This window comes from Schistocerca piceifrons, chromosome 6, assembly GCF_021461385.2.
Source record: "Schistocerca piceifrons isolate TAMUIC-IGC-003096 chromosome 6, iqSchPice1.1, whole genome shotgun sequence".
Taxonomy (NCBI): Eukaryota; Metazoa; Arthropoda; class Insecta; order Orthoptera; family Acrididae; genus Schistocerca; species Schistocerca piceifrons.
This window is the reverse complement of record NC_060143.1, coordinates 90740294-90759156: the sequence shown is the minus strand read 5'-3', so window position 1 is coordinate 90759156 and position 18863 is coordinate 90740294. Positions and strand designations below refer to the sequence as shown.

The window sequence follows — 18863 nt, the reverse complement described above, 5'->3', positions numbered from 1 at the left end:
GACTGCAAACTTTCTAGCAGTTTGCTTGTTTACAAATCACTGCAAATAAAATAAAATAAAATAAAAAAGCTGCAATAATTCTCTGTGCACATATTTCTTCTTCTTCTTTTTGTTTTTTGAGTCTCACAAGACACATTACGAGATATCTGGTTTCCATTTCCTATTCCTATACATAAAAAAGCTGCAATAATTCTCTGTGCATGTAATTTGTCACATCTGCTATTTGACTCTTACAGAGGAGTGTCTAGAGAACATCCAGTTCTCGTTGATGTGTATAAGGTATATGCTTGGCTAAATGAGGTGTTGTGGACAGTAGGTTTTGGATTTAATCAAACAAAATCAAATGATTGTGTGAACAACACCATACTCTTGGAAAAATTTTTCAGTGGTTCCATTTCTCTCAAGGAGACAAGAAGCAGAAAGGATTTTTCTAGTGACATGAAATAAAGGAAAACTTTAACTGAGGGGATGTAAAGTGTGGAGTGTCGTCATATTTTGTTCTTGGGGCACAATATTTCTGATACATATTTCAATGATCTCCCACTAAACATGACAAACAATTTAAAATAAAATACTATTTACATACGAAAAACGTCAGACTGCTACAAGAATGGAACTTAAAGTACATAGTTTATAATACAGAACTTTTGTAAGGAAAACATTATGATCAAGTAAACAGTAAAGTCAATTTTACATTTCTACATAAGACAGCTAGAAAGCTATCTTGGAAGTATCTCTCTCACAATCCTAGGCAGGAACTGTAGACAATCAAGGAGAGGAAAGGTATGTCATTCACAAAGATTTCCATTCCTCTGTTTTTTCTATATCTGCACTGCTGTCATTTGTGGGATGACATAACAACTCAGGGCACGGATATCAGTGCCTCTGCAAATGTTTCCTAAGAGTATAAGCAGAAGTTGTCCTGTAAGTAAGAGTCTCTTCACATGTCCTTATAGCTATTTGTGCACTACTGAAGAATGGGAGAAATTTTATACATGAGGTTTCTCTTTTATGTTTCATTTCTGCTAAGGTGGGCATTCTAAAATTAAATGGATGGTGGAGGAAGGAAAAACAGCTACTTGAGATTTAGATGATGTCTACATGCTGATTTTGTAATGCTCCTCCACCAAAATCATCAGTCGAAAACAGGCATTTTGTTGTCTATTGGCTTGTGACTCACATCCTTAATGTTTGGTTTGTTTATAACTCCAGCTTGTACCTGATGACTAAGGAGAAGATTTCACAGGTGACATCTGATGATTACCTTTGCCAGCTAACTGAAAAGACATGCACCATGAGTGCTGTTGGTACCTACAGAAAGCTGGGAAAGAAATAATGGTGTATGTGCTACCAGTACTTGCCCGAGCCAGATAAGTCCTCGAACTTCTTGACAAGTTCCTAAGTGCTTAAACAAATTATGTGGAGAACAGCAGTGACTGCACAGCATTAGAGGTCATTTTCACTGTGGCATATAGAACCTGCCTCATTATGCTTACTTCATGTATCTTCATTTGCTTACTGAGCAGCACTCTGTTACATACCAAAATGTTCACAAAGCATCTTGATCACAATTGCAGACACAGAATCCTTCAAAATGGCATTGCCACGTATTTTACAAGTTGCATCCTCCTTGCATGCCAACATTATGTAGCCAAGTCAGTAACATTCAAAACAGTGCAATTAGTTTGGTGTAGAAGATCTTACCTTGATGAGGTTCTGAGCAGCAAACAGGCATGTAGGAAAGGTCAATTAGCAGTTGAGCTTTACACACACACACACACACACACACACACACACACACACACACACACACACACACTTTTTGTGCATTTTGTCGCACAACAGAACAAAGAAAAATACTGATATCATACAGAAACATATAAATTTAAGCAGATGTGAAATGTTAACATTACATTTCATTCTTGCCAATTATTTTGAAAAGAATTATTACTTACAATAATACACAGATAGTTTCCCCCTTTATTGTGACTTGATGCACTGGCAGGAAGAAAGCAGTGACAAAGTATTTAGTTAGTAGCATGTACAAATATTTATTTATTTTACTGGAAACAGTGGCAGAAAGCTCTGATAATATAAGTATTTACCTAATAGCATGTACATATATTTATTTTATTGGAAACATTTTATATATTCTGATATATAAATAGAATGACATTTGTATTTTACCTATGAGGTGTGTTCGTGAACTGTCAATGCCTATCAAAATTAAATGTGCCTTCTAATACTGTTATATGAGGTGCAAACCGTTTTAACTGGACCACCTCACGTTCACTGTATCCATAAGAATAATACAGGTCGATGATCTTCAGCTGCTTCATGGACTCTCTCATTGCAGATAGTGGTAAACCATTTACATTAGAATGCCTCATATGGAACCTTTTCAGGTTTTTCAAATGTAGTAGGTGCTGAAATGCAGCTGGACGCAAAGAATAGCACTGACTGATATCCAATTCAGTGACACCCGGACAATATTTTAAAAATGAAAGGTCCTTAAGAGCAGCGGTGTCTGTAATTTGTAAAATCTTCAATTTGCTGCAATTCTTCAGATTATACAGTGCTTCTGATGTAACCTTATTTGACTGATGCAAACAGAGCTCTTCTAGATCTGTGCAAGATTGACATAACAAGGATATTGTATCTGCACTGAGTGCTCTGGCACCAAAGAAATGCAGTGCTCTTAGACGTGCCAGGCTTCCCTGTTTCACCAATGGCTCAAAGGTGTCATCTTTGTCTGGAGGTGGTCTGTTACCCATATAAACCGTTAATGATTCCAATTTCACATTATCAGTGAAGAGTATGCTGCGACACCGACTTATAACAGACCTTGGAGCTGATACATTCTTGATGTTTAGATGGTCTACTATGCATTTCAGCTCATCACGCTCGATAGACGAGGAAATATATAAATGTGAACCAGTGAACCAAGCCTGGAAATTGTCTGAATTGTCCGATTTTCCAATACAAAGTGAAGTTATATGAGGAATCACCTTTGCTATCTCCACAACATCACGTGTATTATGCTTGCCATCTATCTTCTGTTCCTTCCCTTTCCAAACAGCTGGGCTCTTGCAGAGTATGTGCCATCTCTGACATACATATTGTGCACCTTTAACTATGTCAAGAGCTGACAAATGTGATAATATTTCAATAATCAGTTCATCCGGAAAATTCTCTATCATCCTTGTGATGACTGCTTTCAGTTATAACCTGCAAACCAAACACTAATATTAGTTTTTAAGCACATTGGTTTCTTAGCCTGTAATAATTAAACACAGGAAAATATTAAAATCTGTACCAGTTATTAAAATAGATGTTAAAAGTTAAAACAGGATACGTATTGGATCCATGTGCTACATCTACATGTACACCACTACTTTGCAATTAGCACTGAAATGCCTGGCAGAGGGTTCTTCAAACCTTACCTTCACACTATTTTTCTGCCATTCTACTCTCTAAAAGTGCATGGGAAAAATGGACACCTAAATCTTTCTGTATGAGATCTTATTTCTTTTATTTTATTAGGATGATCATTTCTCCCTATGTACGTGACATTAAAACACTTTCACATTCAAGGGAAAAAGTTAGTGATTGAAACTTCATGAGAAGATCTCACTGCAACAAAAACTGGTTCTGTTTTAATGATCCTCACCCCTACTCACATACCAATTCACGACACTATCTCTGTTATTTTGCTCTAATTCAAAATGACCTGTCTCCCTTTGGACATTTCAACGTCCTCTGTCAATCCTATCTGGTACGAGCCCCATACCACAGTGCAATGCTCTAGCAGAGGATGAACAGTCTCTTTTGTAGAACTATTGCATCTTCTGAGTGTTCTGCCAATAAAATGCGGTCTTTGATTTGGCTTCCCCACTGTCACTTTTCTGACAGTGAGCAGCAGGTGTTCTATCTGCTGTAACTAACCAAAATTGCATAACTTCAGGCACAGCAGATAGAACACCTGCTGCTCACTGTCAGAAAAGTGGCATCGCTACTCAACAAGCAAGCAAGCCTGGCCAAAGAATGGCCAGACTACAGGACACAATTACAGGCACATTTCAACATCTACAAAATAATAGGTATGGAGCACAAAGCTTCCTTTTTGCACACCATTACAACCAAAGTGTAGAAACTCTGTGTTAAACTGTGCACAGGAACTGTTCTCGAGAAAGTCTTGTATGATGATTTAGTGAAATTACTAGATGATTATTCTGACAAGTCAAATCCACGTAGCAGCTGCACACTTGAAATTTTTTCGTCTGAAGCAGCAGTGTGCTCAGACAGTCACACAGTCAACAGCAGACCTCAGAGGTCTCACCAGGCATTGCAAGTTTTAATGTTCACATGGAATTAACTGCATTGAAGTAATGTTACATGATGCCAACACACAGAATGTATCTGATGCACATATTCATGCTGCAATTCTAAAACTAGTGTAACCACCAGAATGTTGAATGTAAGCATGCAGACATGAATGCACTGTCCTGTACAGGTGCCAGATGTCAATTCGTGGGATGGCACTCCATGCCCGTTGCATTTGGTCGGTCAATAAAGAGATAGTTAATGCTGGTTGTGGGTTATGGAGTTGTCATCCAATAAAGTCCCGTATGTGCTCAATTGGAGATGTATCTGGCGATAGAACAGGCCAAGGCAACATGCAAACACCTTGCAAAGCACGTTGAGTTACAACAGCACACGAATGGCAGCAATGCTTTGGCACCCGGGGGCACCAGCCCCAGCAAACATAATGGATGTAAAGTGTGAAGCACAAAAAGCAATGTTCACACAGTCCTTAGCAGCCACGCGGGATTTTCAAGTATGCCCTAAGACCGCCAGGAGGTGCACAGAGAGCTAGGGACCACCGTGTACCTCGCCAGGCAACAGCAAGAGGTCGCTGGCCCCATCACAAAACCTGGAGAACAGCTATTTAAGGAAACACAAACCCAGGGATCACTGAAGACAATTCTCTTCGACAAGAGCTTGACGATTTATGCGCTGACTGCTTGCAGTTCCTCAATTAAGCTCTTGTCAAGATGCCATTGGTAACAACAGTGTAACACCGAGAAGTAAGCTTCTGCATTGGAAAACAGCTCTCTTTGAGTGTTGGTCATTTCAGTGTTTAGTTAACGCTTCAGGGCGTTAGGTGGAGCCAAATCCACAGAAGTGCATCTTGTTTGGAACTGCAGAAGAGGTGGAATTAATTTGTACTTACAAATTTTGACAACCAGAGCTGTTCTTATTCCAAAGGATGCAGCAGGTGAATGAGGCTTTTCTGGCACAAGTGCTTGCCTTAAAGACACCCTCTCCTGTTACTGTAGGGATTGGTGCTCAGCCTGCCGTCCAAGCACACCCAGGTGCATCAACACCACCGCCCTTTGACAAGTAAATCAAGCCTTGGGCCTGCTACACAGCTTGATTAGACCAGCATCTTGCAGAGTACAATGTCTGTGGCGATCAGCAGCAGCGTGCCTTATTGTTGGCCAATGCAGGATCCATGATCTACCAGCTGCTACAACAGTTACATTCCCAAGCAGAACCACACTTAGTGCAATATGATACTTCAATGCTCAGATACATATTGCTGCAGCTTGACAAAAGTTCTTTCGCTGTCAGAAGTTACATACCGAAACCCATAGGAAATGGATATCAAGACTCTAGAGTCTCTCCTGGGAATGCCAGTTTCAATGTGCCCATGAACAATGCAAGCTTCCTTATGCATCAGTTCTGGTCTGCGACATGATTTTAGTTTACATCCCTGATGGAGGTCCCCAGCAGGATCTCTTTAAGCTCAAAGATCCTTCACTCAACTCAAACCTTCTCAACATTTGGGCTTTTGAGCAATCTGTTAGAGCAGCAGCTTCTATCCAAGATCCAGCGCTGGCCTTTGCCTCCCATCCTGCCTTAGAAGCTCTGCAGCAGCGGTTGGTGTCCAAGTCTGATAAAGACCCTCCCAGGATGTGTCATTTCAAACAGTTAAGATCTTGTAAATAGTTTTTTGTTATCCATCCGTGACACCAATGCCATTTCTACAAGGCAAAGTGTACTGCCTGCAGTAAGTTTGGCCATGAAGCTGAAGTTTGTCACTCATCCAATCCATGTCCATGGATTGAGCACAGGGCGACCTCGAGGAGGATCCTTCCCAACCATATTTTCCAGAAGCTGCTGTCTATGAAGGTGGAGTTTGGAAAGCAAACCAGTCACCTTCCAGATTGACAATGGCTCGTGGCAGGATGCTTCTGGACCAGGTTCCACCATGGAGCTACGGTAACCCCAGCTAGGATTCTGGTTGTTACAGCTCCTGGGGCATCTAATCTGCTTGGCCTTGACTTACTCCACGTTTTGGGCATCGAGGTTCATGACACCTCTGAAGCAGTCACTCCCCCGAGCCTCTGCCCTAAACCACCCCAGACCCATAACCCGCTTTTACACACTGCAGTCTCAAATTTTTTTAAGGACTGTTGTGTCGAGTTCACTCTCCAGGATAAGCTTCAACAGGACTTGCAACGACTCCAAGAGGCAAGACAAGGGTATCTTCATCCCCACCACATGTAGCCACTGCACCTCCCCCATTGTGATTGTGGATAAACTGACGGGTGCTGTCTGCATTTGTGGTGACATCATGGCCACTGTGAATGACCAGTCCACAGTCATCGCATATCCCACTCATGAGCTTGAGGACATAGTTTCTCATCTTGTTGAGGGTACAGTATTCACCAAAATCGACCTTCAGGATGCTTATCTTCAACTCCAATTGGACAGTGACTCCCAAGAGATCACAGACATAAACACCCCTTTTGGATTAGTCTAATATAAGCAGCTTCCATTTGGCATATCCAGTGCCCCAGTGATCTTCCAGAGGTAATTAAAGCACTTATCAAAGGATCTTCCAGTGACAGTGAACTACCTCAATGACATGCACAGAACCTCAACACATACTTCTCCACATTCACAGCAGCGAACCTGCATAGTAATGTTGATAAATGTTCTTTTTTCCTCTGCCAGGTCGATTATTTAGGACACACCTTCAGCGCATCAGGCATACAGCCTATGCTGCAGCACGTATCTGCCAGCCAACAACTGCCAGCCCCCACAGATGCATCCCAGCTCAAGTCTGTCTTATGTCAGCTGAACTACTATCGTTCATTCCACAGGCTGCAGCTATTGTGGAAAATAGTTCATATAAAGCCTGTTTGGTAACAGAAATCCTATCTGAATAACATATTCTTAAATATACAATGACCACTAGACTTTTCTAAATTGAACTATGGTAATTTTTGAACCACGACAATAAATATAAACATAAACAGGAACTTGAACATAAAATACTTAGAACTCACAATCAGTAAACGAAATAGTAAACATGATTTTTAACATTTATAGGAAACCAGCAGCTTGTGACATCATAATAAATGCTAATCCATACCATCCTGCAAGATATGGGTTTCTTCTGTGCTACGATTCACAGGGTCTTGGAAGTTCCTACTCACTTGGTAAATGTAAACAAAGAACTAGCAATCTTCAAACAAATTGCCATTGCCAGCAGTTACAGCGGAGACACAGTTAAAACAGTTTATATGATATTAAAGAAAAGACAATCACAGGTAGAAGCCACCACCCAAACACAAAACAAAAATGCAACTAAAATGAAATGTGTCAAAATAACATATAGAGGGAAAATTTATGATAAAATCAAGAACAGGTTTCAAAAATCTAATGCCAACTTAGGTTTTAGAACATATAATACTTTGACATTATAATTGCACCATCACATAGATTGAATAAGGAGATATGTTTACATTGGTTTGGAGGTATACAATTAGGAGTAAGGTGACTGTAACAAATTTTACATAGGGCAGACCAGATGATCATTTCCTGCTAGATTCAGTGAGCACACTAATACACAAAATAAAATGAGCGCACTAATAAACAAAATAAAACTGCTTCCAGAACACACATGAAAAATATGAAGCATTATGAAAAATAAAATAATACACATTCAACAAAATGTGAAAATGCTACATAAAGTATCAAGGAAAGGAAACTGGACCTAAAGGAAAATTTACAGGTATACACCGGGAATAGCAGTACTTCTCATAAAGTATTAAATGGTCAACTAGAAGTTAATAAAAAAAATTTAATTGTTTTCATGACATTTTATAATTTAATTTCACTGTGCCTGTTATCATTCTTCATATCACAATTCATAGTTACTATTTATTTAACAATTAGTGTGCCATCTACTTGGGGGAGCTTTATTATGTCTTGGCTTAACACAGACTACACCTTAACTTACCCAGCCTTCGAGCATCAAGTGTTGGCATTTTTACATGTATAATTTGAATTTGATCTGATGTTAACTGTTAGTCGTAAGTGAATCTTGTCACTAAATTTGTCGTGTTTATGTTTTGTACATGGTCATTTAACCTGTTCTCTATGCGGTCATCACAATTTCTCACATCTGAGCTCATCCAGGTTTTGAGCACTGAATTGTCATTTCTGTTTTAAATTAAAAATCCGGAATTTCACCTTAGTTGTTAACCTAATGTTTTTTCCTTTACCATTAAAACGAGTACACATATCTGACATACAGTTATCAAGGGTTGTTTCAACATAGTTCCAAACCTGAGCTCACTTAGACCTCGAGCACAAAATGGGCAGTTTATATTAATAATTAGAATTCTGTCTTATGTCAGTGTCCACTGTAGCCATAAGCTCAGTTAGAGCACAAGCACCAAACTTTCAGCATAATCAGGATTATCTCTCATGTTAGTTGTGAACCTTAAGCAGTATGTCTCTCATGTTTAACTAATAATCAGACTTGTGTATCACATTAGCTGTGAACCATAAGTAGTATGTCTAAAAGTTCTCTCCACCTGGCTCACTACCAACTTAACTGAGCTGTACTCTGTGTGATCTGAATACATTTCATAATTAGGCTTTCCCAGACTTCAAAAATCTAATTTTTGTATATTTTATAGCAATAATTTTATTCAGTTTCACTTTAATCGCTAACCATAGTATTGTTCTACTTTCTTTATTCCATGAACATGAGAACCTATGAAGTTATGTACTGTTACGAAGTTGTATTCAAGTAGTTCCGAAGATTGTTTCTTGCTGTTATGATGGATATATGTTACCACCATGACCTTGACCCCTGGTTATGTTTTGTATGATTTCCTGTAATAACATGACAGTGTTTAAGATGGCATGGTTTAGCTCCTGTTTCCTGTCCATATATTTTTGTGACATTTTATATTAACCCAGAAAACAGCTGTACAAACCTAGAACGAAGTTCTTGCCCACATACTACGAGATCTAGATGACCCAGACCTCGGGTTATATATATTACTCTATACAAATTATTTAATTGGATAGATAAAAAATCTACTCACCAATCAATAACTGATTGTTTTTAATGTTACTCTATACAAAGCATTGGGTAGCACTATTTTTTCATTCTTATAACTTTTGTATTCATGTCACCCTTGTATTACATATTTTTAACACAAATCATTGAAAGGCTTGTTGTGTTCATATTATTATCCACATTAGTAGTCTACACCTTACCCTTACTTCAATCATCCTATGACCTAGACCTTATACATTACACTTGATTTTTTTAACATGTAAACTTGTTTTGTAAATTGGCTTTCTCTACATTTTTATGTTACACATAATGTTTTATTATTGACTTGGTCTTTTTTACATTTTAATCAACTTTATGCTTATAATGTAAGCAACATTGACAAATTTTACATCAATTTCATAAAGTGCAATTACTTATATTTTTACCCCTTGATGCTGGCATGTCTTTTCAAACGTAATGAAAATGTAAATTATTTTCAGTACATACACTATGTGATCACAAGTATCCAGACACCTGAAACTTCCTGGCTGATTAAAACTGTGTGCCCGACCGAGACTCGAACTCGGGACCTTTGCCTTTCGCGGGCAAGTGCTCTACCAACTGAGCTACCGAAGCACGTCTCACGTCCGGTACTCACAGCTTTACTTCTGCCAGTACCTCGTCTCCTACCTTCCAAAGTTTGGAAGGTAGGAGACGAGGTACTGGCAGAAGTAAAGCTGTGAGTACCGGACGTGAGACGTGCTTCGGTAGCTCAGTTGGTAGAGCACTTGCCCGCGAAAGGCAACGGTCCCGAGTTCGAGTCTCGGTCGGGCACACAGTTTTAATCTGCCAGGAAATTTCATATAAGCGCACACTCCGCTGCAGAGTGGAAATCTCATTCTGGAAACATCCCCCAGGCTGTGGCTAAGCCATGTCTCCGCAATATCCTTTCTTTCAGGAGTGCTATTCTGCCGGGTTCGCAGGAGAGCTTCTGTAAAGCTTGGAAGGTAGGAGACGAGGTACTGGCAGAAGTAAAGCTGTGAGTACCGGGCGTGAGTCGTGCTTCGGTAGCTCAGTTGGTAGAGCACTTGCCCGCGAAAGGCAAAGGTCCCGAGTTCGAGTCTCGGTCGGGCACACAGTTTTAATCTGCCAGGAAGTTTCATATCAGCGCACACTCCGCTGCAGAGTGAAAATCTCAATCCAGACACCTGGTTGAAAATGACTTACAAGTTTGTGGCGCCCTCCATGGATAATGCTGGAATTCAACATGGTGCTGGCCCACCCTTAGCCTTGATGATAGCTCCCACTCTTGCAGGCATACGTTCAATCAGGTGCTGGAAGGTTTCTTGAGGAATGGCAGCCCATTCTTCATTGAGTGCTGCATTGAGAAGAGGTACTGATGTCGGACAATGAGGCTTGGCACCAAGTCCACGTTCCAAAACATCCCAAAGGTGTTCTATAGGATTCAGGTCAGGACTGTGCAGGCCAGTCCATTACAGGGATGTTATTGTCATGTAACCATTCCGCCACAGGGCATGCATTATGAACAGATGCAATCGCCATCCCAGAATTACTCTTCAACAGTGGGAAGCAAGAAGGTGCTTAAAACATCAATATAGGCCGATGCTGTGATAGTGCCATTCAAAACAACAAGGGATACAAGCCCTCTCCATGAAAAACATGACCACACCATAACACCACTGCCTCCAAATTTTACTGTTGGCACTACACATGCTGGCAGATGATGTTCACTGGGCATTCGCCATACCCACGCCCTGCTATTGGATCGCCGCATTGTGTACCTTGATTCGTCACTCCACACAACATTTTTCCACTGTTCAGTTGTCTAAAGTTCATGCTCCTTACACCAAGCGAGGCATCACGTTTACCAGCGTGATGTGTGGCTTATGAGCAGCCGCTTGACAATGAAATCCAAGTTTTCTTAGGTCCCGCCTAACTGTCATAGTACTTGCAGTGGATCCTGATGCAGTTTGGAATTCCTGTGGGATGGTCTTGATGGATGTCTGCCTATTATACAGGGTTATTACAAATGATTGAAGCGATTTCACAGCTCTACAATAACTTTATTATTTGAGATATTTTCAAAATGCTTTGCACACACGTACAAAAACTCAAAAAGTTTTTTTAGGCATTCACAAATGTTCGATATGTGCCCCTTTAGTGATTCGGCAGACATCAAGCCGATAATCAAGTTCCTCCCACACTCGGCGCAGCATGTCCCCATCAATGAGTTTGAAAGCATCGTTGATGCGAGCTCGCAGTTCTGGCACGTTTCTTGGTAGAGGAGGTTTAAACACTGAATCTTTCACGTAACCCCACAGAAAGAAATCACATGGGGTTAAGTCGGGAGAGCGTGGAGGCCATGACATGAATTGCTGATCATGATCTCCACCACGACCGATCCATCGGTTTTCCAATCTCCTGTTTAAGAAATGCCGAACATCATGATGGAAGTGCGGTGGAGCACCATCCTGTTGAAAGATGAAGTCGGCGCTGTCGGTCTCCAGTTGTGGCATGAGCCAATTTTCCGCGGGCTACGCGTGAAACTTGCCTGCATGCGTTCAACTGTTTCTTCGCTCACTGCAGGCCGACCCGTTGATTTCCCCTTACAGAGGCATCCAGAAGCTTTAAACTGCGCATACCATCGCCGAATGGAGTTAGCAGTTGGTGGATCTTTGTTGAACTTCGTCCTGAAGTGTCGTTGCACTGTTATGACTGACTGATGTGAGTGCATTTCAAGCACGACATACGTTTCTCGGCTCCTGTTGCCATTTTGTCTCACTGCGCTCTCGAGCGCTCTGATGGCAGAAACCTGAAGTGTGGCTTCAGCCGAACAAAACTTTATGAGTTTTTCTACGTATATGTAGTGTGCCGTGACCATTTGTCAATGAATGGAGCTACAGTGAATTTATGAAATCGCTTCAATCATTTGTAATAGCCCTGTACATTACATCCCTCCTCAGCTGCTGGCGGTCTCTGTCAGTCAACAGACAAGGTCAGCCTATACGCTTTTGTGCTGTTATGTGTCCCTTCATGTTTCCACTCCAATATCACATGGAAACAGTGGACCTAGGGATGTTTAGAAGTGTGGAAATCTCGTGTACACATGAATGACACAAGTGACACCCATCACCAGACCACAATCAAAGTCCGTGAGTTCCGCTGAGTGCCCTATTCTGCTCTCTCGCGATGTGTAATGACTACTGAGATCGCTGATATGGAGTACCTGGCAGTTGGTGGCAGCACAATGCACCTAATATGAAAAATATATGTTTTTGGGGGTGTCCGGTTGTTTTTGATCACATAGTGTATTTTCTTATCAGTATGATCGGAAAAAATTACTGCATGCTCTAGAATGTTGCAGTAATTTTGGAAGCTTGTTGCTAACATAAACAAATTGGTTTACTTTGTATATAACATAACATCACTCCTACACTAAATGTTATAATGTATGAGACTGTCTATACCTGGTGCTACTCTGCTGTATTATATAATTCTTGTGATAACTTCCCGGCAGTACGGAGCCTGTTATCAACATATACACGTCTTTCAGCAGTGGATGTGCTCCAACTGATGTATTTGACATCTCTGTGCTTTGGCGATACAGTTATGGCTTTTATTTTAGTGTACTTAGTGTTACACAGGAGTAAATTTTCTGTGAGGTAAACATTATTTTAGCCTATAACGGTGGGGACACCACAAATTTTTTAAGCATTTTCTTTCAGGTAATATTTTGAATTTCAAAGTTTACATCCATATTTTCAATGGCTACTGGCAATGTGTCACAAGTAGCAGATTTATAATTCATGTATCCGATAGAGCTGACAGTTTTTTGAAATCACATATGATAACTATAAACCTTGTAACATATTTGTAACACTTGCAGATCTGAAAATGGTACTATAGCTTTGCTGAAACTAGTAATCAGAATATGTATCAACTGTGATCTGGGCAATGAAACTTCTATTTTGGAAGTTTTTCTTGGATAACTATTTACGAGACAAATTCAGCAATAGCTATATATATATATAGTGCAACAATAAAATCAATGAGTCACAGTTGGAATCAGCCAACTTGCACAAATACCTGGATGTAACACACTGTAGGGATATGAAATGGAATGATCACATAGGCTCCTTCATGGGTAAACCAGATGGTGGACTTTGTTTTTGGTAGCATGGGATGATGATGATGATGATGATGATGATTAGTGTTTTAGGGCTCACAACAACGAGGTTATCAGCGCATGTTCCCAAAATAAATGTTGACGAGTGCAGCCAAGATCGTTTAAACAAGAATCAATTCAGAGACGATCTTTGTGAGAATTGTAAATGCTCAAATTTCAAGATTGGACACAGCACATCAAAACAGGTAGATAACTAAAAATAAAATATCACTGCAAAACAGGTAAAAATAATTAACTGTGGCTGGGTGACCACTTACAAATAATGGGTGACCAAACCACTTTACAACACATTAAGATCTCAATCCCAATATTTTGGGAAGAAGTCCAGACATCACACAAAAACGTAAAACTCTAGCCACACTCGCCTCATTATTAGTTAAAATAGAGGGCAGGTCTTTTGGGAAACTTAAATCTTCCCTCAAACCCCCATATAAAACACACTCAGTTAAAATATGTCGTATCGACAGCGGTGTCCCACATGTCTGACACGTTGGTGGCTCCTCACGACATAACAGAAAACCATATCTCAATGGACAATGTCCTTTTCGAAGCCACGTAAGGGCTACTTCCTCAGCTCGTCGTGGTCGGAAGGAGGTAAGCCACGGTCGGACAGAATCCTTCACCGCTCGCAACTTATTATCCCTCACTTCTAGCCACTGAGCCTCCCACCAACGCATGACCTTCCGAGTCATGAATGGTGTTACTGGCTGCAGGGGGACGGAAGAGCAAGCAGGAGGTGGGATGGAGCAAGCCTCCTTGGCAAGTTCATTTCCAGGAATTCCTATGTGCCCTGGAACCCAGCAGAAAATTACATCCTTACCCTGCTTTTGCAAGAGCAGGAGTACGTCCTGAACTTCTTGCACCATCCGATCTGCTGGGTACATCTGTTCAAGAGCATGTAGAGCACTTTGGGAATCTGAGCAGATGATGAATTTCTTGCCATGATGTCATCGCATATGCTCTATTGCTTTCAGAATGGCAAACAGTTCTGCATGGAAAACTGAGAACTGCTCTGGGAGCCCTATCCTACAGACAGTATCGGGAAAAACAGCAGAGTACCCCATAAAACCCCCTGTTTAGACCCATCCATGTAAACAGTAATAAAATCTGAATGGTGGTCTAAAATCTCAGTAAATTTAATTTTAAAAAGGTGCTCCGGGGTACAATACTTCTTGTAAGTAGCCAGATCAAGAAGTAATCTCGGCCGTTGTAGTATCCAGGGAGATCCCCTACTCCATCTCCGGTTGAGGACCTGAACGCCCTCCAGGTGTACTGACTCGAGACTCTCCTTTGCACAGATGCCAAACGGATTTGTTTTCTTCGAACGGTGGCGGAAGAGACGTTCCAGTGCCGGCTGTGAAAAGATGTTGGATGCCAACGAAATAGGAGTGGACTTGGCCCTGTATGCTTGCCATACCACGAGGAGAAGACGCCGAATGGACAGCGGAGGCTCTCCAGCCTTGACACATAGACTAGCAACTGGACTCGTGCGATAAGCCCCCGCTGAAAACCTAATAGCCTCATGGTGAATCACATCCAACATTTTGAGGTACAAAGGTCTTGCAGATCCATAAGCTTGACATCCGTATTCAAGTCGAGGTCACACAAAGACCTTATAAAGTTGGAACAGACGTGCCCTGTCAGCACCCCAGGACCTAAGACTGACACATTTAAGGATGTTTAAAGCCTTGAAACAGTGGACTTTTAGATCCTTTAGGTGTGGCAACCACGTGAGCTTCTCATCAAAAATAAGCCCAAGATATTTTACTTTTTCCTTAAAGGTGAGAACAGTGTCTCCTAGTTTTAAAACAGGGAGATTAAAAAGAGAACGTGAACAGTTAAAATCTACACAAACAGTCTTCTCCAAAGAGAATTTAAAACCTGTGGTCTTAGACCATTCCTCCAATCGCAGGATCGTCAGCTGTAATTGGCGTTTAGCAGTTGTAAGGGAGGAAGACGCACAGAAAATGGAGAAATCGTCCACAAACAAGGAGCACTGTACGGGCCGTCGTACTGTGGACACAATACTATTGATTGCAATTGCTGTCACACCGAGGACACTTCCTTGAGGGACACCGTTCTCCTGCTTAAAATGGTCAGACAGGACATTCCCAACCTTATACCTAAAATACCTGTCCGACAGAAAGGATCTGATGACTGTGGGTAAATGCCCACGGAAACCCCACTCATAAAGCTGCCGCAAAATGTTATGCCTCCAGGTAGTATCATATGCTTTTTCCAGGTCGAAAAAACCCTGATACGGTGTTGCTTAAATGGGAAAGCACCTTGTATCACTGTTTTGAGTAGGATCAGATTATCTAGGGTGGAATGATACCTCCTTAACCCACACTGGTAACGGGTAAGTAAGGATCTGGATTCGAGAACCCACACCAGGCGCCTATTGACCATACACTCAAATGTCTTTCCTACGCAGCTCGTGAGACTAATGCTACGACAACTACTGGGATTGGTCCGATCCTTCCCTGGTTTTAAAAGTGGAATTAAAATCGATTCTTTCCACGAACTAGGAAGTCACCTGTCTTCCAAATTTCATTAAAAAGTTGGAGGAGGTCTTCCTTTGACCGCAGATCCAACTGCTGCAGCATGCTATATGATATCAGGTCTTGACCAGGTGCAGTATCACGAGATACTGACAGTGCAGAGTCCAACTCCCACAAAGAGAAAGGCTTGTTGTATTCCTCAGTGTTGTTTGAACTGAAATCAAAACCAGCCCACTCCAGTGTACCCCGATAGCGATGAAATTCTGGGTCCTGGCTAGAATCGGCCGTAATAGTTTGAAATGATTCTGCCATTGCCCGGGCAATGTCCCTTGGAGATGTTAGGAGACACCCCTGCTCACGTATAGCTGCTATTGGCGGTCAATAGTGTTGCCTTGAGATACTCCTAATGGCTTCCCATACTTTGCTTGAAGATGTGGACCTGTTGGAGTTCAGGAACTCTCGCCAAGACCTCCGTTTACTCTCTCTAATGATTCTCCTCGCCCGCGCCCGTGCTATTCAGGAAGTTGCAAGATTCGCATTGGTAGGGCACCGATGGAATCTTCTCAAAGCCACCCTTCTGTCTCTGATTGTGGTATGACAGTCGTCATTCCACCGAGGGACAGGCTGCCTCACAGGTGTTCCCTTTGACTTTGGTATGGATACATCAGTGGCATGGTGCATCACTGCCGTAATGTGATCCACCCAATCCTGGATGCCTTCACACTGTTCAAAAACAGCCAACTGCCTGTAGAGTGTCCAGTTTCCCTTCCTGGAGAACCATTTCAGCAGCTTTTCGACACGGCCCGTTTCAACTGGCAGATGGAGCCAGATAGGATAATGGTCACTGACATGAAGGTCATCGTCTACTACCCACTGAGCAATGTCCGCAAGCACAGGCGAACAGAGAGGTCTATGGCAGAGGACGAACCTGAAGCGGTGTTAAAATGCGTGGCCTGACCCGTATTCAGCAGTATGGTGTCAGAATTCCTGATCAACTGCTCAATCATCTGGCCTCTGGGGCAGGTTTTGTTAGAACCCCATAAAGCATTATGAGCATTAAAATCTTCCAAAATGAGAAAGGGACGGGGTAGGTGATCAATGAGCTGTGCGAGGGGTTCACTGTCAATGAGCTCATCAGGTGGTAAATACAAGGAGCACACTGTGACATTAACATGGGCCAGGATCTGAGATGCAACCGCTAGTAGCGTTGTGGTTAAGGGCACAGATGAGGAGTGGAATGTGTCCTTAACGAACACTGCCACCCCACCCTGCGCTCTATTACCAGTCAAGTCGTCTTTCCTGTAAATGTGATATCCTGTAAGTACAGGCATGTCATTCTCCTTAAAATGGCTCTCTTGCAAAGAGATGCAAAAGGGGTTTTCCTGTACTAACAGCCGCAATTCTTCAAAGTGAGTTCTGACTCCATTCAGATTCCACTGAAGTATGGGAGCTATATCAGCAGTTCGGTTTAGATTTCCCCCTGTCTTTGAGCTACGCTGGTGAGACACTTGTGGAGTGAGTGGCAGCAGAGGGGCTGCCAGGTTCTGGTGAAGAGGTATCAAACTCCATGATGATTTCCTCCTCATCAGTCAGGGATGCTATGAGGACATCCGATGGTGCCTTTGGGAAGTGCAATCAGTCTACAAAGGACACTGCTTTGTTAGTTAGTTGGATGTGTGTTCCACTGATCAATCACACAGTACGTTAGCCGTTATGATGTGGAACGTGTCAAATCACATGTGCAATCCAGTATAGAATATCCATGAAGTGTGTGGGACCTGAACCAAATAGGACGACTAACAGCGGATACTGAACATATACAGAGAAGGGCAGCATAAATAGTCACATGTTTGTTTAAAGTGTGGGAGTATGTCACAGAGGTACTGAAGATAGACGTAAACTATCCGGAGAAAGTCTACTAACGAAGTTTCAAGAATTGGCTTTAAATGATGACTCGAGACAGGAATATACTACAGCCCTCTATGTATTGCTTACATAAGGATCATGGAGAAAACATTAGAATGACCACAGCATGCACACAGGCATTTAAACTGTCACTATTCCCGCACCCTAATAACTAGTACAACATAATGTATCTCCTGCCATGCACTTCACGGTGGCTTGCAGAGTGTAGATATAGAGGTAGAAGAGTTTGACAGATATCAAATTTATTAGTTTCTCACATTTTTTATTAAGATGATATCTGGACTGGACTTCCAGAATTTGCATGAATTTTTTAACTGTCAATAGGGATCATGGTCAGAAATATATTTTAAAAAATTACTAAATATGCTTTAATTCATAAACGGACTGAACATGATTGGTTGCAGTTGGTCAAATAGCACACATATTTTCTATCAAGAGCAGGAGGCCATGCAGTATGACACAAGTCTTCTGTCTTCAGCAAAATACAAATGCACATAATGCGTGCCTTTATTTCTTCTCCACGAACTTCAGGAAAGGTTCAGATCAGATTTTTTTGACCTCACAAGAAATTATATGTTTAGAGAGGTACTTACTTCCAGTACACACACATGTTTGATGGAGAGCGAGATCACTTCTGTAGGAAACAGTTCATCTACTGCCATTGAGTTGAGCGGGAAATTACAACTTCTCACAATGTGCCCACACAGTTCAAGGTCAAATATAGTGGTGCAGTGATGTGATACACTACGCTAAGATAGGTATATCTCTGGTAACAGAAACAGCTTCGCATCTTTTGTATTAAACACACTGTCTACACATATATGAAGTCTTCATGGGTTGTCAGCCGAGTAGCATCGTCATC

The 18863-nt window shown here is 41.5% G+C and overlaps 1 protein-coding gene across 4 annotated transcripts in view; it reads right to left on the bottom strand.

Annotated features, from left to right (window-relative positions):
* Positions 1-2026: 2026 nt before the first annotated feature.
* The window catches only part of LOC124803055, a 31047-nt gene continuing 14210 nt past the window's right edge, over positions 2027-18863 (bottom strand). For all 4 annotated transcript variants that reach the window (XM_047264180.1, XM_047264184.1, XM_047264182.1 and 1 more), the window contains exon 2: positions 2027-3228. In XM_047264180.1, the coding sequence (XP_047120136.1) occupies positions 2211-3200 (990 nt within the window). In that variant the 5' untranslated portion in view covers positions 3201-3228 and the 3' untranslated portion in view covers positions 2027-2210. The remainder of the gene's footprint in view (positions 3229-18863) is intronic.